Source organism: Microcaecilia unicolor, chromosome 2, assembly GCF_901765095.1.
Source record: "Microcaecilia unicolor chromosome 2, aMicUni1.1, whole genome shotgun sequence".
Lineage (NCBI taxonomy): Eukaryota > Metazoa > Chordata > Amphibia > Gymnophiona > Siphonopidae > Microcaecilia > Microcaecilia unicolor.
Window position 1 is genome coordinate 318349801 of NC_044032.1, and position 22050 is coordinate 318371850.

The 22050-nt window shown below is 44.5% G+C and overlaps 1 protein-coding gene across 1 annotated transcript in view; it reads right to left on the reverse strand.

The window, feature by feature from the left end:
- The window catches only part of ABCA1 (ATP binding cassette subfamily A member 1), a 706841-nt gene that overhangs the window by 651453 nt on the left and 33338 nt on the right, over nt 1-22050 (reverse strand). The window contains 4 exon segments of the mRNA XM_030194329.1: nt 1225-1343; nt 4197-4228; nt 4230-4247; nt 4249-4340. Coding sequence (XP_030050189.1) covers nt 1225-1343; nt 4197-4228; nt 4230-4247; nt 4249-4340 — 261 coding nt within the window.

A 22050-nucleotide genomic window follows, 5' to 3' on the forward strand; every position in this document is an offset into this window, starting at 1 on the left:
AAAACAATCCACGAACTAACCAACTTCCGCAAACTACTCATCTCTTCAATAAAATTTATTGTAAGGAGCAATACACATGAAGTCCACACTCACTATTCCAGAAATACACCAATGTTTCTTTTGCTAAGGTTCTATCACCCTACCAATTTCCCGTTGTCTCTTTCATTGTTCCATTGTTCTTTTCCTTGTCCTATTCTCTAACGATACCTTGACTTTGTCTCGCTTAACTTCTCACAATGTAATCCATAACTGATTGTAACAAATTGTATTTCCATTATTTACAATGTATTGTAAGCCCACACTGAGCCCGCAAATAGGTGGGGAAAATGGGGATACAAATGCAATAAAATAAATAAATAATAAATAAAATAAATATTCATCCCACATGATCAGCGACCAGCTTGCCAAAGCTGGCGTTAGGTTTGCAGACCATTGGGGAGGAATGGTGAGCCCTGTCCAGCATGCATTTGCATGCTAGCAGGTCCCCATCCCCCCCAATGAAGCAACCCCCGCTCAGGGAAACCGACCGATGACCCCCCCAGTGACATTTGTGAAGGATCTCATCTGGGTGGGGGGTACCTGTTGGGAGGGATCATATTAGGGGTAGAGCCTTGTTTTGGGAGGATGGCGATCATGGGCCGTGACCACATTACCAGGCTGCTGGTAGCACAGCTGTATTTAACATTACGTCTTGAGGTGCTATTAAGTGCAGTCTGCTATCAGTAGTCATGACAGTTAGTGTGAGGCACCAACCTTGCAGTGTCAGTGTTGGTCATTCCCTGTCACCACCTATGTCCTGCCCAGATCCTGCCCCTACCTGTGTCAAGCAGCTAACACAAGATTTTTACCATGCTGGCTCATTTTAGCATGCAGTAGCTGTTAGTATGGGTGTTTACTAATGGCTACTGGATGCTAACACCTAGACTAGCTAAGCGCAGCTTAGTAAACCTCCCCCTTCCTATTAAGTAAATTCTTTCAACAGTGACTATAAGACATCCTAGATATGATCTCTTGGGAAAGCCTATATTACAGGAGGATCCAACATTTTCCTAGGCTACGGATTCTCACTTTTTACAACGACAAAGTCAAAACAAAAATTAAAGAATATAGGAATTCTCTAGCTCCCCTCCCCTCTCCTCCCCCACCCTTCAACTCCAAGCAGTTTCTTGCAACCAGATCCGAGCCAGACAGGGGTTTAAAAATTTTTGATCACCAGACACTCACCTGAGTGTGCTGTATCCAGCTTCTGCAGCACCTTCAGCACTCTGCGGGCATCCTGCACACTGGAGTCCTTCTGGCTGTACAGAAGTAACCTCCTCACATCCGAAAACAGTGCGGGAACACTGGGAAAGATGTGAAAGAAGGACTGTTATATACCAGAGGCCTGTACCTGCCCTGTCTGCCTGCTAAACCCTGCACCCCCCGACAACTAACACACCAAAGGAAAGGAAACCAGCCTAGAAGAGAAACCTGGAATGTGCTCCAACTACTACTACTTCTTATCATTTCTATAGCGCTACTAGACGTATGCAAGATGGATCCAAACTAACTCAGGTTACTCTAAGGGATCTTTTGCCATGGTGCCTTTGTTCTGTGAAGAGAAGTGGGAGGGATTTCAGAAAAATATCCAATATATGTAACTGAAGAAGTGAAATGAAATCCAATGCCCTCTGAAACCATGCTACAAACAAACAAATGTCAAGTTACTCCAAATGTCAAGTTACTCTTTCTCCTTCATAATTTTGAGGAAAAGGTTGAACTAATGCTACCCAGGGCAGACACACTTTTCCTCACAGAGCTTTTGCTAGATGTGCCTTCAATATGAATAATGAGAAAAACTAAATGGTGTGCCAGGGTCTTTTCAGCAGTAACCCCCAGTCTCGCAGAATCAGTTGCTTTTAGGGCTGCTTGCAGAGATTAATCTGCTGTGCTTAAGGAAACAGGTAAAGGCATTTTTTTATTGTCTCAGGATAGAAGTGGGATCCAGGAGACAGGTGTATTTGTCATTTTTACGTTGGTTTCAATTTATTGGTTTATTTTATTGTTTGTATGCATAATTGGTTTTAGTATACCAGTGAGGGGGCATATTAAAATAAAAATATAACATTAATCTAGCACAGATTTTAAACCATAGCCTCCAGAGGATTTTTGTTAGAAAAGTTTTCTTTTTTATTTCTGTGCTATTAACTTTAGACCAAGGCCTACCGCACACTTGACTGTCTACTTCTGTGCCGCACTGATGAATCTCTGTAGAAACAAACATGAACACTTCCTGCTTTATATAGTGGCTTAGCCAAGGGTGGGCTCGGTTGGCCAGGCCCATCCACGTGGGTTCAGGCCCACCCAATAGCAGCACATAATGTGGCTGGCAGGAATTCTCAAGCCCCACCACAACCGAAAACTCCCAACTGTCCCTCCCGCATAAATAGCAGATCTTTGCCTGCAGCAAGCAGCGACTGATACCTACTATTCGCAAAGACCCCGAAGCCTTCCCTCTGATGTATTCCCGCATATGTGGAACAGGAAGTTGCATCAAGGGAAAGGCTGTGGGGCCCAGCATGAGCAGTATGTATTAGTTGCTGCTCGCTGTTGGTGAAAATCTATTTAAAAGGTATTCAGGAAGGGCGGATGTTTGAGAGACCATATGGATGCAGCAAGAGAGGAGAGAGAGACCAAATCACTTGTGGGACAAGGCGGGAGTACTGCCCACCCATCTTGGCCCAGGCCCCCCAAATTTGAGTGTCTGGCTACGCCCCTGCTTTATATACAGCATCGCCTTCCAGCTTCTTCTTTTCATTAACACAATCTATTGCTTCACCCCACAAATCAAAACACCAGGGCTAAAGTGCAACAGCAAAATAATCCCTTGGAAGAGACCAGTCTACAGATTGCATGGGCCAGATCTACTAAACAGTTTATATTTGGGGTTTTTTTTTGGGGGGGGGGGGGCAAAGGAAGGAATTTACTACTACTACTACTACTTATTTCTATAGCACTACCAAATGTACGCAGTGCTGTACACTGTACATGTAAGAGACAGTCCCTGCTCAACAGAACTTACAATCCAATCAAGACAGGCAAACAGGAGAAATAAGGGACTTATAATTATAAAACAGACATGGGTACTGAACAAGTGAATTGGAGTTAAAGGCAGCCCCATAAAGGTGGGCTTTTAGCCTAGATTTGAAGATGGCCAGAGCTGGAGCTTGACGTACTAATTCAGGAAGTCTTCCAGGCGTATGGTGCAGCAACATAAAAGGAACAGTCTGGAGTTAGAATGGAGGAGAAGGGTACAGATAAGAGAGATTTACCAGATGAACGGAGTTCTCGGGGAGGACTGTAGGGAGCTAAGAGGTATGAGGAGTGCAGAATGAATGCACTTGTAAGTCAATAAGAGGAGTTTGAAATGTATGCGGAGACATGGATAGGCGAGCCAATGAATGTGAGCATAGTGATTAACTGGCAGAATATAAGTCATGCAGCAGAGTTTTGAACAGATTGAAGAGCGAGAGAGATGTTTTAGTGGGGAGACCTGTGAGAAGCAAGTTGCAATAGTCTAAGAGAGAGGTGATAAGAGTGTGGATAAGGATTTTGGTAGTGTGCTCAGAAAGGAAGGGATGCATTTGGAGATGTTATAAAGAATGAAACAGGATATGTGCAGAGGATGACCCAAGGTTACAAGCTGATGAGACAGGAAGAATGGAAAGTGTTATTGAGGATGAGAGTGTTATCCCACACTGATAGATAGGGGAAAGATAAGAACCTCAGTCTGGCCATGTTTATTTCAGATGGCGGTGAGATATCCAGGCAGTAAAGTCAGAAAGGCAGGCTGAGCCTTGGGCATGGATTCCTCCTGAACTTTGGTGTGGAGAGGTAGATCTGGGAGTCATCAGCATAAAGGTGATACTGAAAACCATGGTAGGCGATCACAGCACCAGGAAGAAGTATAGATGGAGGAAAAGAAAAGGTCCCAAGATAGAGCCCTAAGATACACCAACTGATAGTGGGGTAGAAGTGGAGGTGGCTCCACCAGCAAGGGCTGTTTCAGTTGAATGTACAGCCCACAAGCCAGATTGAAGTGGATCACTAAAACCAAAGCCAATAAAGAAGGATGTGTAGTTCCCTAGTTTCAATTCAAGGCCTTTCCCCTTTCTCAGCGACTCCAGGAATAGCAAACAAGATGGTCCAATACTTACATGGATTTGTTAAGTTTCCAACAAACTCCAGGAGGACTCTCCAGGAGTGGGGGTAGCGGAAACAGGGGTTGTTGGCATTACAGATAATTCCTTGCAGCCATGGCAACTTTCCAGCAGAGGGCATGGCCTTGTTTGGAAAATGACCTGGGCAAAAAGAAGAATAAATTGTACACAAATTTTACTTTACTGTCCTTTATGAACTTGTTAAACAAACAATGGAAAGAGAACACAGAAACTAACACAGATCGTGAATTTGCCTTATTTTATTCTCGGTGGAAAAGTGAAGAAAATTTACCACAGAAAGTTTACTTATTATATATATTTTTTTTCTCTAAATATCTTCACAAACAGTCTAATTCAATTCAAGCCTTTCCTTACCTCTCCCAATCTTTCTTCCTCACAGTAACAGAACAAACTGCTGATATAGACGAGCTAATCCTATGGCCTCACATAATTTGCTTTGACAGAATTAACTCTTCCACCTAAAAAAACTGCCATTGGGGCTGTAGGGTGGGTGGCATCCTGGACGAGATATCAATGGCACCTGCCCTACATGTCTTAGTTTAATCCTTAAAAATGATCACCACCTGCAAAGACTCCCAAACGCTTCTAAGATATCCTATTTTGTAACATTCAGTCAAGTGCTGGATCTGTATATTGCAAAAGAAAGAAGTTATAAAGTGTAAGTGACGTGGAGGGGCATAATCGAACGGGGACGACCATCTCTAAGGGCATCCATCTCTAAGGACGTTCCGGCGAAGGGGTGGGGAAACCTGTATTATCGAAACAAGATGGGCGTCCATCTTTCATTTCGATAATACGGTCAGGGACGCCCAATTCTCAACATTTAGGTCGACCTTAGAGATGGTCATCCTTAGAGATGGTCGTCCCCGGTTTTCGGCCATAATGGAAACCGAGGACGACCATCTCAAAAACGACCAAATCCAAGCCCTTTGGTCGTGGGAGGAGCCAGCATTCGTAGTGCACTGGTCCTCCTCACATGCCAGGACACCAACTGGGCACCCTAGGGGGCACTGCAGTGGACTTCACAAATTGCTCCCTTACCTTGGGTGCTGAGCCCCCCAACCCCCCCCCCTAAAACGAACTCCCCACAACTGTACAACACTATCATAGCCCTAAGGGGTGAAAGGGGGCACCTATATGTGGGTACAGTGGTTTCGGGTGGGTTTTGAAGTGTAACAAGTGGAGGGGATGGGCCTGGGTCTGCCTGCCTGAAGTGCACAGCACCCTCTAAAAACTGCTCCAGGGACCTGCATACTGCTGTCATGGAGCTGGGTATGACATTTGAGGCTGGCATAGAGGCTGGTAAAAAAGGTTTTTATTTTACTTTTTAGTGTGGGAGGGGGTTGGTGACCACTGGGGGAGTAAGGGGAGGTCATCCCCCATTCCCTCCGGTGGTCATCTGGTCAGTTCAGGCAACTTTTCGAGGCTTGGTCATGAAAAAAAAATGACCAAGTAAAGCCGACCAAATGCTTGTGAGGGACTCCCTTCTTTTTTCCATTATCGGCTGAGGACGCCCATCTCTTAACCACACCCCCACTCCGCCTTCAGTACACTGCCAACACGCCCCCATGAACTTTGGTCGTCCCCGCGACGGAAAGCAGTTGAGGACGCAAAAAAATCGGCTTTCAATTATGCCGATTTGGGCGACCTCGGGAGAAGGACGCTCATCTCCCTATTTGTGTCGGAAGATGGGTGTCCTTCGCTTTCAAAAATAAGCTAGTTAGGGGCCCTTTTACTAAGACACTTAGGTGCCTATGCACGTGCAACGCGCATAAAATTAGAACAAGCCCCTGGTGGTAATTTTAATTTCTATGCACGTTCAAACCGTGTGGCAGAAAATAATTACTATTATCTACTGCCTGGCGCTAACTGGGCGGTAATTGGCAGTGTACACACTCTGATGATTACCACCTGGTTAATGCGTGAGACCTTACTGCTAAGTTAATGGATGACAATAAGGTCTCTGGCCCAAAATGGATGCGCGCTGATTTTCATTTTGCCGAATGTCCATTTTTGGCAAAAAAGGGCCTTTTTTGCAGGTGCACTGAAAATGGAACTGCGTGCATCCAATACACATGTCTACATCATCGCAGGCCATTTTTCAGCGCACCTTAGTAAAAGGACCCCCTAGAGAGCCCCATGGGTAGCAGCCTTAAGGGCTTGCCTCACATGCTGCATCTTGTCTCCTCTTTGATGCGCAATCTCTTACTTAGCAACAGCTAGACCTGGAAGATGCGTGACCTGGCTTGGATTTAGGAACAGGCAACATAAGCAACTGCCTAAGGCACCAAATATTGAAGGCATGAAATACTTAGGCTAAAGAGGAACCTTCTTTAAAGTCCTTTACTTCAAAAAGGCGCCATTGTGCCATTCTAACACAGTCTACCTCCACCATTTCCGGTCCTGCGCATGTCATGCACAGTGCCAGAATATTAAATCAGACATTCTGTTTGACATTGCCATGCCGTTGGATCCATATTGCCAACAGGTAGATCCTCCTCTACTTCTATCCCACTGTCAGTTGGTGTACCTCAGGGATCTGTCCTGGGACCTCTTCTTTTCTCCATCTATACTTCTTCCCTTGGTACTCTGATCTCATCCCATCAGTATCATCTTTACGCTGATAACTCCCAGACCTACCTCTCCACACCAGAAATCTCAGCCGAAATCCAGGCCAAAATATCAGCCTGCCTGTCTGACATTGCTGCCTGGATGTCTCAGCGCCATCTGAAACTAAACATGACCAAGACTGAGCTTCTTATCTTTCCCCCTAAACCAACCTCTCCTCCTCCCCCATTCTCTATTTCTGTGGATAACACTCTCATCCTTCCTGTCTCATCAGCTCGTAACTGTCAGGTTCTCAGATTCAGAGCCCGCGGGGCTGGGCTCTGGAGCAAACGTGAGCCCTTGGGCTGCTGCCGAGGAGCGACAGCAGCAGGCAAAACCCACCAACCAACACTGGGCAAGCACACCGGCAGGAACTGCAGGCACTGCCCAGCGAACCGGAACACATGGACTGGAATCCCCCGGACTGGAGGACACAGGACTGGAACACCGGACTGGAGCACACCGGACTGGTCCACACAGCTTCACCTGCACTTAGCTACTAAGCCCCCCAGGAGTTGAGCTCCTGGGTTCGAGTAGCCGGCAGGGCTTACTGGATACCGGATGACACAGGGACCAGGACTGGAAACAGAAGTGCTCCTAAACCTAAACTGATCTACGTGCTCCCAAGCCCTAAACCAGCAGGAGTGTTCCTAACAGTAAACTGACAAAAGGACTTCCTAAGCCCTATACTAAACAGGAGCTCCTAAGCCCTGCTCAAGAAAGGGACTTCCTAAACCCTAAACTAACAGAGCAGGGAACTAAACACAAAGCTAACACAGGTGCTACTAAGCACCAAGCTACAAGCAGAGCTCTACACTAACAAGCTAAACACAAAACTAACAAGCTACCTAAGCACTGCTCTAGCAAGCTAGATATAAAACTAACAAGGAGATTCCTAAGCACTACTCTGGCAAGCAACCAGAAGAGCTCCTAGCACTAAAAGGGAAGACAGGGGAGCCACAAGGAAAAAGCAGGGAAGCTAACACATAAGCCAAAAGTGATTCTAAATCACCAAACACCAACAGCAAAGACTGCAATGCTCCTAATAGCACAAACACCAGAAGTACTTCTAACAGCAAACTCTGCAGTGTTCCTAACAACACCAAACCCTGAAGTACTTCTATCAGCAACAGAGCTTCCAAAGCCCTACACATAGCAATGCTTCCAAAACCAAGAGGGAAAAGCAGGGGAACCATAAGGGAAAAGCAGGAAAGCTAAACACACAGTCACCAGTGCACACTGCACTAACACTAACCTGGACCTTAGCAAAAGCACGCAGGGAAACTAGACACAAAGTCAGAAGTGCACACTGCACCACCCTACCTAAAGCAAACACCACCGTTGCAAAGGCTCTGAAGGAAACAACACTACTTCCTTATCAAGGCCCTCCCTGATGATGTCACACTCCCTAGACCCAGGCAACAGCACACTGACCCAGAGAGCACACTGAAACCCATAGAGGCCCAACCCACACCAATGCAACACCGTGAAGCACTTGAAGCCAGTACACCCAAAGAGAGTTAGAGCTAACTCCGTCCACACACACAGCTGTAGTAAAGTGAAACAATTAGCCCCATGCTGCTGGAAGCTGCCAGCACAGAGAGACAGAGCCAGCTCAGAAAGGACAGACAAAAGAAACAGAAGCCAGCTAAGAAGCTGACCCCCAGGAAAGAGGTAAGTTTGAGAGGGGTTCAGACCCCAATCATAACAGTAACCTTGGGGTCATCTTTGACTAGGGTTACCATTTGTCCGGATTTCCCCGGACATGTCCTCTTTTTGAGGACACTGTGGGGAGTCCGGGTGGATTTCTCAATTTGCTGGGTTTGTCCGGGTTTCTTCTCTGAGTCCTGACTTCTCCCCTCCATCCTCCTGCCCTATGGTATAAACAGACGCATGAGACGTGCAGAGTCTGTGGCCAGCCCCAGTCAGCTGATTGCTGATTGATGAGATCCTCCGTCCTTCGTCCTGCAGGCAGGCCCCTTACTCCTGTGATAAATGTAAATGTTCCAGTCCCTCAGCCTTCCACAGGGACAGTTAACTAGTCGGGGCCTCTGAATGAATGAGCTATCCTTGCCCCTCAGCAGGCAGCTGCTAATTTCTGACCAGAATAAACAAAAAGACGAAAGCTGTATTCACTGACGAGAGAGAGAGAGAGAGAGAGAGAGAGAGAGAGAGAGAGAGAAAACACGAACCAGCCTTCTGCGCTGCTGATGTCATGAAGCAGGGTTGATTTTTGCTTTTCTAATTTTTTTTTTAATTCTGGAATTAAAAAATAATAATTAATAAATCCCAAGACAGCAGTCAATGGCTTCCTCTCTTATGCTGCTGTGTTCCTGCTTCTGACTTCCCTAAGCAATGGAAAGGAAAGGAAAAGAAACTTGTCTTCTCTGAAAGGCATAAGCTGGTCTCCTTCTTTGGGAGCCTCTGGACTAGTGCAGGAAAACCCCGCCAAAAGGTAAAAGGTTTGGGTGCCTTTCAGTACATTTGTATCCTGGGGAGGGAATTACAATTAATGATAGGAAAACATTTCTGGCCATAAATTCCCTCGGGCAAACTTGATGCATTTCTTAAATACATGTAAGACCTAAATAATGTACATTTGTTTGTCGACCTTCATTTCCATTCATATGGAAACCTACCAGCCAGGTTACTTTGTCTTTTTTTGGGGGGGGGGGGGAGATAACTGAGGAGGTGAAATAGTTGAACCGTGTCTGTGTTAGTTTCTCGGAAAAAAGAATAGTATACATCTATTGGATAAAACATTTCTGCAGCTGAGCTTTCTGAAAGCTGTTAAACCATTAGTTGAATTTTTGAGAAGCTTTTTGAGTGGTTTGGTCTGAGCGCTCTGTAACAACCTTACAGAAGAGGGAAGGGAGCTTTTAAGGTTAAATAAATATTGCATTGAAAATACTTGGCTGCGCCAGCTCTCCTAACTGCCATTGGACCCCCTTGCTACTCCTGGGCTTACCCCATTGCATGCAAGAGACTTGTGGTTCTGATTTCCCCACTGGATTCCCTAAGAAATGTCCCCATTGGATTACCTAAGAAAAGCAAGGCTACAAGTCCTTCCTTGCATGTGTAACCCAGTCCTACTATCCCGGGTTAGAAGGAGCTCTAGAAGCACTGCATGTTTTTTTCACTTACTTACTCACTCTAGTCCCATCAGCTTATCCACACAGGAATAGGGTTACCATACGTCCGGATTTACCCGGACATGTCCTCTTTTTGAGGGCATGTCCAGGCAACAGGGTGGGTTTTGCCAATCTGCCCGTTTGTCCGGACAAACGGGCAAATTGCTAGCCTCCCCTCCCCTTACTTACTAGTGCCCTGGTGGTCTAGTGACCTCTTCCGCCTTCGGGGCAGGAAAGCGCTCCCTCTTTCCTGCCCGGAGCACTGCCATGCATGCATCCTTCCTGATAGTGATCCTCGGCGCCGATTCAAAATGGCCACCAGGAGTTGAAGTCTCGCGAGGTCACTTCAACTCTCGGTGTCCATTTTGAATCGGCGCTGAGGATCACCAACAGGAAGGATGCATGCAGGGCAGCGCTCCGGGCAGGAAAGAGGGGGCTCTTTCCTGTCCTGAAGAGGTCACTAGACCACCAGGGCAGTAATAAGCTGAGGGGGGGGGGGGGGTTGACAGGGTATGTGACGGGGGCGGGGAAAACGTGACAGGGGGCGGAGCGAGGGTGTGGCAGGGGGCGGGGTGAGGGTGTGACAGGGGCGGGGCAAGTGTCCTCCTTTTTGGGGGACAAAAAATGGTAACCCTATCTTTGACTCCTCCCTCTCCTTCTCTGCACATATTCAGCAGACTGCTAAAACCTGTTGTTTCTTTCTCTATAATATCACCAAAATTCACCCTTTCCTTTCTGAGCACACTACCAGAACCCTCATCCACACTCTTATCACCTCTCGCTTAGACTATTGCAACTTGCTTCTCACAGGTCTCCCACTTAGCCATCTCTCTCCTCTTCAGTCTGTTCAAAATTCTGCTGCACGACTAATATTCCGCCAGTGTCATTATGCTCATATTAGCCCTCTCCTGAAGTCACTTCGCTGGCTTCCTATCCGTTTCCGCATACAGTTCAAACTCCTCTTATTGACCTATAAGTGCATTCACTCTGCAGCTCCTCAGTATCTCTCCACTCTCATCTCTCCCTACACTCCTCCCCAGGAACTCCGTTCACTGGGTAAATCTCTCTTATCTATACCCTTATCCTCCACTGCCAACTCCAGACTCCGTTCCTTTTATCTTGCTGCACCTTATGCCTGAAATAGACTTCCAGAGCCGGTACGTCAAGCTCCATCTCTGGCCATCTTCAAATCTATGCTAAAAGCCCACCTTTTAACTCCTAACCCTTATTCACTTGTTCAAAACCCTTATTTTAATCATCCTCACTTTAATATTTCCTTATCTCTTGTTTGTCCTGTTTGTCTGTCCTAATTAGATTGTAAGCTCTGTCGAGCAGGGACTGTCTCTTCATGTTCAAGTGTACAGCGCTGCATATGTCTAGTAGCGCTTTAGAAATGATAAGTAGTAGTAGTAGTAGTATTTTGCCCGGCACCGACATCAGGCTCACCGGTCTATAATTTCCCAGATCTCCTCTGGAACCTTTTTAAAAATCGGTGTTACATTGGCCACCCTCCAATCTTCCTGTACCATGCTCGATTTTAAAGATAAATTACATATTAGGGTTAGAAGGTAAAGTTTGCCTATTTGCAGATGATACAAAGATCTGTAACAGAGTGGACTCCCAGGAGGGAGTGGAAAACATGAAAAAGGATCTGAGGAAGCTAGAAGAATGGTCTAAGGTTTGGCAATTAAAATTCAATGCGAAGAAATGCAAAGTGATGCACTTAGGTAACAAGGGAGACTTATGTGTTAGGCAGGGAGAGGGATCTTGGGGTGATAGTATCTGAGGATTTGAAGGCGACGAAACAGTGTGACAAGGCGGTGGCCGTAGCTAGAACGTTATTAGGCTGTATAGGGAGAGGTGTGACCAGCAGAAGGGGGTGTTGATGCCCCTGTATAAGTCGTTGGTGAGGCCCCATCTGGAGTATTGTGTTCAGTTTTGGAGGCTGTATCTTGCGAAGGATGTAAAAAGAATTGAAGCGATGCAAAGAAAAGCTATGAGAATGGTCCGTGCAAGTCTTTTTCTGCCATCATCTACTATGTTAGTATGTATATTACTAACAATATTACTAACAATAGTTCCGTAAGTTCATTTTTCAAATCTATCAGTACTCTGGGATGAATACCATCCGGTCCAGGAAATTTGTTACTCTTCAATTTGTCAAATTGCCCCATTACATCCTCCAGGTTTATAGAGATTTCATTCGGTTTCTCCGACTCGTCAGTTTTGAATACCATTTCTGGCATCGGTATCTCTCCCAAATCTTCCTTGGTCAAGACCGAAGCAAAGAATTCATTTAATCTCTCTGCTATGGCTTTGTCTTCCCTAATTGCCCCTTTTACCCCTCGGACATCTAACAGTCCAACCGATTTTTTTGCTGGCTTCCTACTTGTAATATACCATGACTAACCATGACTCTCTTATTCAACACCCTCACTTATCACCCCTACCTCTGCAATTTCCCCACCCCTAGCTGTCTGTTCGTCTGTCCAATTTAGATTGTAAGCTCTGTTGAGCAGGGACTGTCTTTTCATGTTAATTTCTACAGTGCTAAGTCTAGTAGCGCCATAGAAATGTTTAATAGTAGTAGTAGTAGTAGTAATATACCTAAACTTTTTACTGTGTTTTTGCCTCCAACACAATCTTTTTTTCAAAGTCCCTCTTTGCCTTCCTTATCAGAGCTTTGCATTTGACTTGACATTCCTCAAACTGTTTCTTATTATTTTCAGTCGGTTCCTTCTTCCCTTTTCTGGCAAAGAGTTCCAGAGCTTAACTATTTGTAGAGTGAAAAAATATTTCCTCCTATTTGTTTTAAAAGTTTAACCATGTAACCAGTGGTGTGCTGGTAAATATTTAACAACAGGCTCTCTCCCCCGTCCACCTCTGTGCCCCCCCACCCCAAACTGCAGAGCTGGCTATACCTGGGGAAAGAGCCTGGGGGGGGGGGGGGGGGGGGGGGGGGCAATGCATTACTCTCTCTGGGGAAAAAAAAAATATTAATGCTCCCAGGTTCCAATCTATTTCTTGTTTAATGTGGGATAAAATGCTATAAATAAGTAAGTAAATAGATAGAAACTCTGAACGTTGAGCATCTGATTCCCATAACATGATGTCAGTTTTAGAAGTCCTTTACCAGGAGAAAAAAATCTCTGCACCAATAATAGGTTTAGGTGTCCCTATAACCAGCCCCTCCAAATGACACACTGATTACAATTTATAACAAATTACTACTCTACCTATGAAAAGTTATTCTCTTATTATACTTCCTCTGTGTACAAGCCGACGGCATTTTTAAAAATATAACTTTTTTTTTACAGTATCCTCCCCACCAGTGGCGTAGCCAGTATGGGGCCACGGGGGCCTGGGCCCTCGTAGATTTGCCCCTGGACCCCCTGCCGACGACCCTCTCGACCCCCCCTCCCGCCGCCAACCCGCCGTCGCCTACCTTTGCTGGGCTTTGTTCTGCTTCTGTGAGTCTGACGTCCTGCACGACAGACTAGAACGAAGCCTTACGCGGGATTGGGAAGAAGAGGACCTCGGCTTGGCTAGTGTGGGTTGGGGTCCCCCGCCAGCAAAGGCAGGCGACGGCGGGTTGGCGATGGGGGTTTGGCAATGGCGGGGGGGGGGGGGTCAAAGTTGGTGGCGGGGGGGGGTCACCAATGGCGGGGTGGCTAGCGGTGCTGGGGGGGGCTAAAATGTGCCCCCCTCACCGCAGGCTCTGGACCCCCCTCCCACCAAAGTCTGGCTACGCCCCTGCTACCCACCCCACCTTACCTACCTATTACAGACCTTCTCCCCGCTCTCCCAAGCCGAAGGGTCCCACTCCCAGCGCATACCTGAAGAAGGCAGCGTCCCTGGTGGTCTAGTGGATTCTTCGGGGCAGGAAAGATCCCCAGTCTTTCCTGCCTGCTGCTGGCACTGACCCTCCTCCTGCTGCATCTTCTTTAAAATGGCTGCCGAGATTTACAAGGGCTGCCTCGCAAGACTTCAGCTAACGTCTCACGAGGCCACCCCTGGAAGTCTTGGCAGTCATTTTTAAAGAGTGATTCGGCTGCAGGAGGGTTAGCGCCAGCAGCAGATAGGAAGGACTGGCGATCTTTCTTACCCCGTAAGATTCCACTAGACCACCAGGAACGCTGCCTTCAGGTATGCACTGGACAGTGCTTTTTCTGTAGGAAAAAAGGTACCAGTACTCATTATGGGCAGGGTCACCATCTATGGCTCTGCCCCTTTAGTAGTCACACCCACAGTAGCCACACCCCTTATACCAGCCATGGTGCATATAAACAGGTATCATTGAAAATACTATACAAGTATAGGAGAAAAAATAACGTGATTTTTTTTTCATTAGAAATAATTTCTGTAAGCTGTTACAGCTCCAGTATACCAAGTGCAAAATAAGACAGCAGATATAAATTCTCAAACTGGACATATTCCAAACACTACAATGAAAATAAAATGATTTTTTCTACCTTTGTTGTCTGGTGACTTTGTCTTTCTGATCATGTTGGTCCAAGTCTCTGATCCTGCTGCTCTCTATCTGTTCCCTTAACTCCATTTCCAGGGCTTCCTTTCCATCTATTTCCTTACTTTCCTCCTTTCTTCTTCATTTCTTGCCCTACATTCATAGGTAAAAGCTGGGTCCTCTGTGGACTTGACTGGAGGAGGATAGAGCGGATCCAGCTTTTGCCTGTTTTCTCCATCCATGTGCAGTTTTTCTCCTCTTTTCCCTTTCCCTCATCTCTGTCAGTATGCATCTCTTTCCTCTTTCTTCCCTCCCCTCCATCCATATGCATCTCCTTCCTCTTTCTTCCCTCCCATCCATCCATGTCCAGCTTTTTTCCTCTGCCCCCTCCATAATCCATGTCCAGCATTTCTCCTCTCTCCTCCCCTCCATCCATGTTCATCTCACTTCCTCTGTCTTCCCTCACCACCAAAAACAAAACAGCAAAAGTAGAGGCTGACAAATGCACAAACCAATAGGGAGATAATATCAAAAAACAGTTTATTCAGAATATTCATATCAAGGACCAGACACGGTCCGTGTTTCAGCGCCAAAGCGCCTGCCTCAGGGGTCACAAACAACTTTCTACAAAAAACACAGGACAAATTGAACATTTTTTTAAAAACATAATATTAAGAGATATCATATAAAATATATATGCCTTAATAAATATATAGCCAAACATGAATAGACATTCATAATAGTATTACACATTTGTAAATACATAATGATAAATTATGTAAAAAAATTTAATATATTATAATTATGTGAGCAGATATTATGGACAGAGAAACACCAAACAATGAAAAGTGATAACTGTAAAATAATGACTGATAAATGAAAGACATAGGTCAGGCTGATGAAACATCGACATATCTACATATATATTTATCCTGATCTGATGGTAAAAAAATACATTTATACAACTTGAACAAGTAAAATACTTCAAAACATCATGATCCAACACCATTTAAAACTACATTATATTTACATATTAATTATAAATATAATTCAATGAAATAATGTCAAACCTCTGAGAAGAAGCTGATTGGCTTGAATAATTCCTTTATGTATGCATGTGGTTACAAAAAAAGTTAATCCACTGTAAAAGGATAAAAACATTTTTGAGATACTACAAAGGGATAAAATTCCTGTTATTTCATAAAAATGTGAATCAGTTAAAATGGGCCATTCTATATATATATAGAGAGAGAGAGAGAGAGAGAGAGAGAGAGATCATCATCTTTATACAAAACAGGTGTAAAACATGTATTTATGTCTAATCAGGCAAATGACTAAGTAAACTAATGGAATGTGTCGTGCACTGTAATACCTAAAATTGCTGAATATGTATCATTCGCATGGAACATTCCAAAATAGAGGGATAAAGAGTATATGTCGTCTATTGACACTAGCTCACATTACCATCAAGATGTAAAGAGAACGAGAGAGCTATATTGCACCCACTGTACCAAAAAATATAGCGTTATAAATCAAATAACCTTCCACAAAGAAAAAATGTATATACACAAACATACCGAATACAGAGGAAAACTACAAACAGACCCATTGCACCAAAAGACAAAAAAATGTGACCAATAAATGCTTGAAAAACAGAACATACTCTGAGTCTAACTTAATTCAATAAAAACAATGAAGCAAGAAATAACAGGAATTTTATCCCTTTGTAGTATCTCAAAAATGTTTTTATCCTTTTACAATGGATTAACTTGTTTTTATAACCACGTGCATACATAAAGGAATTATTCAAGCCAATCAGCTTCTTCTCAGAGATTTGACATTATTTCATTGAATTATATTTATAATTAATATGTAAATATAATGTAGTTTTAAATGGTGTTGGATCATGATGTTTTGAAGTATTTTACTTGTTCAAGTTGTATAAATGTATTTTTTTACCATCAGATCAGGATAAATATATATGTAGATATGTCGATGTTTCATCAGCCTGACCTATGTCTTTCATTTATCAGTCATTATTTTACAGTTATCACTTTTCATTGTTTGGTGTTTCTCTGTCCATAATATCTGCTCACATAATTATAATATATTAAATTTTTTTTTACATAATTGATCATTATATATTTACAAATGTGTAATACTATTATGAATGTCTATACATGTTTGGCTATATATTTATTATGGCAGATATTTTTTATATGATATCTCTTAATATTATGTTTAAAAAATTTTTTTCAATTTGTCCTGTGTTTTTTGTAGAAAGTTATTTGTGACCCCTGAGGCAGGCGCTTTGGCGCCGAAACACGGACCTTGTCGGGTCCTTGATATGAATATTCTGAATAAACTGTTTTTTGATATTATCTCCCTATTGGTTTGCGCATTTGTCAGCCTCTACTTTTGCTGTTTTGCTTTGACTCTCCGTGGAGGCTCCTCCTGTCTTCTTGGATTTCCTCACCACCATCCATGTCCAGAATGTCTCCTCTCTCCCCTAAATCCATGTGCATTTCCTCCTCTGTCTTCCCTCCCCTCCATTCCTGTCCAGCCTACTTCCTCTGTCTTCCCTCCCCTCCATCCATGTCCAGCATTTCTTCTCTCCCTTTCCCTCCATTCGTGTGGATCTCCTTCCTCTGTCTTCCTTCCCTCCAACATTTCTCCTCTCTTCCCTGCCCTCCACTCCATCCATGTCCAGCATTTCTTCTGCTCTCTCCTCCATCCATCCATGTCCAGCAACTCTCTTCTCTCCCCTGCCCTCCCCTCCATGTCCAGCGATTCTCTTATGCTCTCCCCTCTCATCCATGTCCAGCGATTCTCCTTACCCATATCCTCCCCTCCTATCCCATGTCCAGCGATTCTCCTCTCTCCGTTGCCCTCTTCTCCCATCCATGTCCAACAATTTCTCCTCTCTCCCCTCCCCTCCCCTCCATGTCCAGCGATTTTCCTTTGCCCCCTATCCTCCCCTTCTATCCTCCCCTCCCATCCATGTGCAGTGACTCGCCCCAGCCTCCATGTGCACTGACTCGCCCCAGCCTCCATGTGCCCCCCTTTTCAGCCCCCGAGTTCCAATTCCAACCCCAGCCCCACCTGCCCACCCTCAACTCCCCGACAGACCTCCTTTCCATTCCTGCCACCACCCAGCATTTAAATCTTTTATTTTACCTCAAGTTGCGGCGGCGGTGAAAGCAGCAGGCTCAGCTCACCTCCAGCCTTCCCTTCCCTTTCCTCTCAGGAAATACCATCAGAAGAAGGCGGACACTGAGAGGGAAGGGAAGGCGAGCCAAGACTGCTGCTTTCACTGCCGCCACTGTGACTTGAGGTAAAATAAAGGATTTAAATGCTGGGCGGTGGCAGGAACAGAAAGGAGGGCTGTCGGGGAGCTGAGGGTGGGCAGGTGAGCCGGCCATGGGAAAAAAGGTGCCGGCACGCTGTACCGACACAATAAAAAAGCACTGCTGCTGAGGGGGGAGGGGAGGAGAGGTAAGCCGGCTCGCATTCCCTGAACAACCGGCTCAGAAGAAATTTAACAACTGGTCAAAAAATTTAACAACCGGCTCCAGCACACCACTGCATGTAACTTGCTTGAATGTCCACTAGTCTTTGTACTTTTGGAATGACTAAAAAATTGATTTACTTCTACTCATTCTACACCACTCAGGATTTTGTAGACCTCAATCATATCTCCCCTCATCCGTCTTTTTTCCAAGCTGAAGAGCCCTAACCTTTTTAGCCTTTCCTCATACGAAAGGAGTTCCATCCCCTTTATCATTTTGGTCGCTCTTCTTTGAACCTTTTCTAATTCTGCTATATCTTTTCTGAAATACAGCAAACAGAACTGAATGCCATACTCAAGAAGAGGTTTACCCATGGAGCGATACAGAAGCATTATAGTATTTTTGGTCTTATTCACCATCCCTTTCCTAATAATTCCTAGCATCCCATTTGCTTTTTTGGCTGAGAAGATTTCAGCGTATTATCTACAACGACAACCAGATTGTTTTCTCGGTTGCTGACCTCTAAGGTGAACCCTAGGTGAATACTAGGACTAGGGGGCATGTGATGAAGCTACAATGTAGTAAATTTAAAACGAATCAGAGAAAATTTTTCTTCACTCAACATGTAATTAAACTCTGGAATTCTTTGCAATATTTCACAGTCCACACCTGTTTTAACAACCTTGAATAGTTTTGTGTCATCTGCAAATTTAATCACCTCACTCGTTATTCCATTGAGAGAAATGACTGTTTAACACTACCCTCTGTTTTCTGTCGATTCTGTCCAATAACCAATTCCTAATCCACACCAGCACCTTGCCTCCTATCCCATGACTCTAATTTTCTCAGGAGTCTCTCATGACGAACTTTATCAAAAGCTTTCTGAAAATCTAGATACACTACAACAACCGGCTCACCTTTATCTGCATGTTTATTCATGCCTTCAAAGAAACAAAGCAAATTGGTAATACAAGACTTCCTTTAGCTGAACCCATGCTGGCTCTGTCCCATTAACCATGTTTGTGTGTTCCGTAATTTTATTCTTTACAATAGTTTCTACTATTTTGCTTAGCACTGACATTAGGCTTACTGGTCTGTAATTTCCCGGATCACCCCTGGAACCCTTTTTAAAAATCAGCATCACATTGGCCACCCTCCAATCATCAGATACTACTGAGATTTTAAAGAGGAGTTACATATTATTAACAGCAGAACAGCAATTTCATGCTTGAGTTCTTTGAGTACTCTTGGATGTATGCCATCCGATCCAGGTGATTTACTACTCTTTAATTTGTCAATTTGGCTCAGTACATCTTCAAGATTCATCGAGATTTTCAAATGCAGCTGTGAACCTTTTAGCAGGTTTGGGAAGTTATACAGGTGGTCCAGAACTGAAATCCTATTACAGTTATTTAAATAGGAAAATCCAGAGAGCATATCAGCACTGTATAAATTATTTTTATGAACGGTACAAGATCACAGTTGTTGCATTTAAAGCTGAGGAACATATAATAGCATTTGGAATTACAGAATGTTATTCGTGATAGGCTCCCTGATTTTGTTTTGCCACTTGAAAGAGACCCCAGATGGAAAAATTATAGAACTAAGTCAGCTAATATACCCATAAAACCCATAATACATCATCAAATCTGGTCTAGAACTAATGGAGAATTGGGCCTCCACCTTTAAACTAAAATTGAATAGAAAGAAACAAAATTTCTGTTATTATTTAACCTTCACCTTGTCATAAACTGTCAAAACTTTATAACTGATAATGCAACTTATCCATTGGAGTCCCAACTAAAGATACTTGTTATAATAATTTATTCCTACATGTTATTCGACATACAAGTCCAAGCAGTCATCACAAAAACCTTTAAAGCAATGTGGAAACTAAAAAGAATCAGTCATCTCTTCTCTAATGATATGTTTAAAACCTTAGTACAAACATCAGTATTATTACACTTCGATTATTGCAATGCCATTTATACTGGCTGAAAGGAATGTGCCTCGAAAAAAACTGGACAGCTCAAAATACAGCAACCGGATTAGTCTGCAAGGCTATGAGATTTGAAAGTGCAGCCCCTTTGCTTATAAAGTTATATGGGTTCCCAATCAAAACCTGAATAACATTCATAGTAACGTGGAGGGGCATAATTGAATGTCGCCGGCGAAATAGATCGCCGGCGATCTATTTTGGCGGCGGCGCAACAGCTGGCCGGAACCGTATTTTCGAAAAAGATGGCCGGCCATCTTTTTTTCGATAATGCAGTTTAGCCCGGCCAAATGCCAGAGTTCGCCGGGTTTGAGATGGCCGGTTTTGTTTTTCAGCGATAATTGCAAAAAAAATGCAGGCGATCTCAAACCCGGCGAAATCCAAGGCATTTGGTCATGGGAGGAGCCAGCATTTGTCGTGCACTGGTCCCCCTGACATGCCAGGACACCAACCGGGCACCCTAGGGGGCACTTCTAAAAATGTTAACAAAATATACAAATACCTCCCAGGTGCATAGCCCCCCAAATCCCCCCCAAACCCACTCCCCACAACTTTACACCACTACCATAGTCCTTATGGGTGAAGGGGGGCACCTACATGTGGGTACAGTGGGTTTTGGGGGGGTTTGGAGGGCTCAACACTTAGCACCACAAGTGTAACAGGTAGGGGGGGGATGGACCTGGGTCTGCCTGCACTGCACCCACTAAAAACTGCTCCAGGGACTTGCATACTGCTGTCAGGGAGCTGGGTATGACATTTGAGGCTGGCATAGAGGCTGTCAAAAAAGTTTTTTATTTTTTTTTAGTGTGGGAGGGAGTTGGTGACCACTGGGGGTGTATGGGGAGGTCATCCCCCATTCCCTCCAGTGGTCATCTGGTCAACTGGGGCACCTTTTTGAGGCTTGGTCGTGAAAATTAAAGGACCAAGTAAACCTGGCGAAATACTGATTAACGCCGCTTTTTTTTCCATTATCCGCAAAAGCCGGCCATCTGGTAGCCACGCCCATGCCCACCCATATCCCGCCTTTGCTTCGCTGCCGACACACCCCCTTGAACTTTCGCCGGTGCGGCGACGGGAAAGCGGCGATGGTGTCAAAAAAGCAGCATTCGATTATACCGATTTTGCCACTTTTGCGAGATCGCCGGCCATCTCCCGATTTATGTCGGAAGATCGCCGGCGATCACTTTCGAAAATAAGCCTGATAGTAACATAGTAGATGACGGCAGAAAAAGACCTGCACGGTCCATCTAGTCTTCCCAACAAGATAAACTCATATGTGCTACTTCTTGTGTATACCTTACTTTGATTTGATTTGCTTACTTTATTTTTTGTCTATTAGATTGTAAGCTCTTTGAGCAGGGACTGTCTTTCTTCTATGTTTGTGCAGCGCTGCGTACGCCTTGTAGCGCTGTAGAAATGCTAAATAGTAGTAGTAGTGGGATATACATAAAGGAATCCTGTGCAGAAGGAATGGATCCTCAGAAGCTTAGCCGAAATTGGGTGGCGGAGCAGGTGGGGGGAAGAGGGGTTGGTGGTTGGGAGGCGAGGATAGTGGAGGGCAGACTTATACGGTCTGTGCCAGAGACGGTGAGGGGAGGCGGGACTGGTGGTTGGGAGGCGGGGAATCCTGCTGGGCAGACTTATATGGTCTGTGCCCTGAAAAAGACAGGTACAAATCAAGGTAAGGTATACACATATGAATTTATCTTGTTGGGCAGACTGGATGGACCATGCAGGTCTTTTTCTGCCGTCATCTACTATGTTACTATGTTTTATTCCTATGGGCCCTGCTGCAGATAACTCAAGCTAATCTTTAGTAAAAGACCCCCTTAAACCCCTATTCGTACAATTATTCCAATTTTTCCGTTCCATTCTAAATATTATACATGGATGACTATAAACAACCTTTTTGTGTCTAGCATTCATTTCCATACTACATATTGTAATACGCAATCCTCATTTACTTTCCCCCCGTTTACTAAGCTGCATGGAAAGTGAATGGGCTGTGCTGGCATTAGCGCATAGCAGCTGCTAGCATGGCTTAGTAAACAGGGGGGTTTGTTATTATTGTATACTATCCCACATCACTTTTATAGTATTAATTAACAATAAGTTGTTAGCC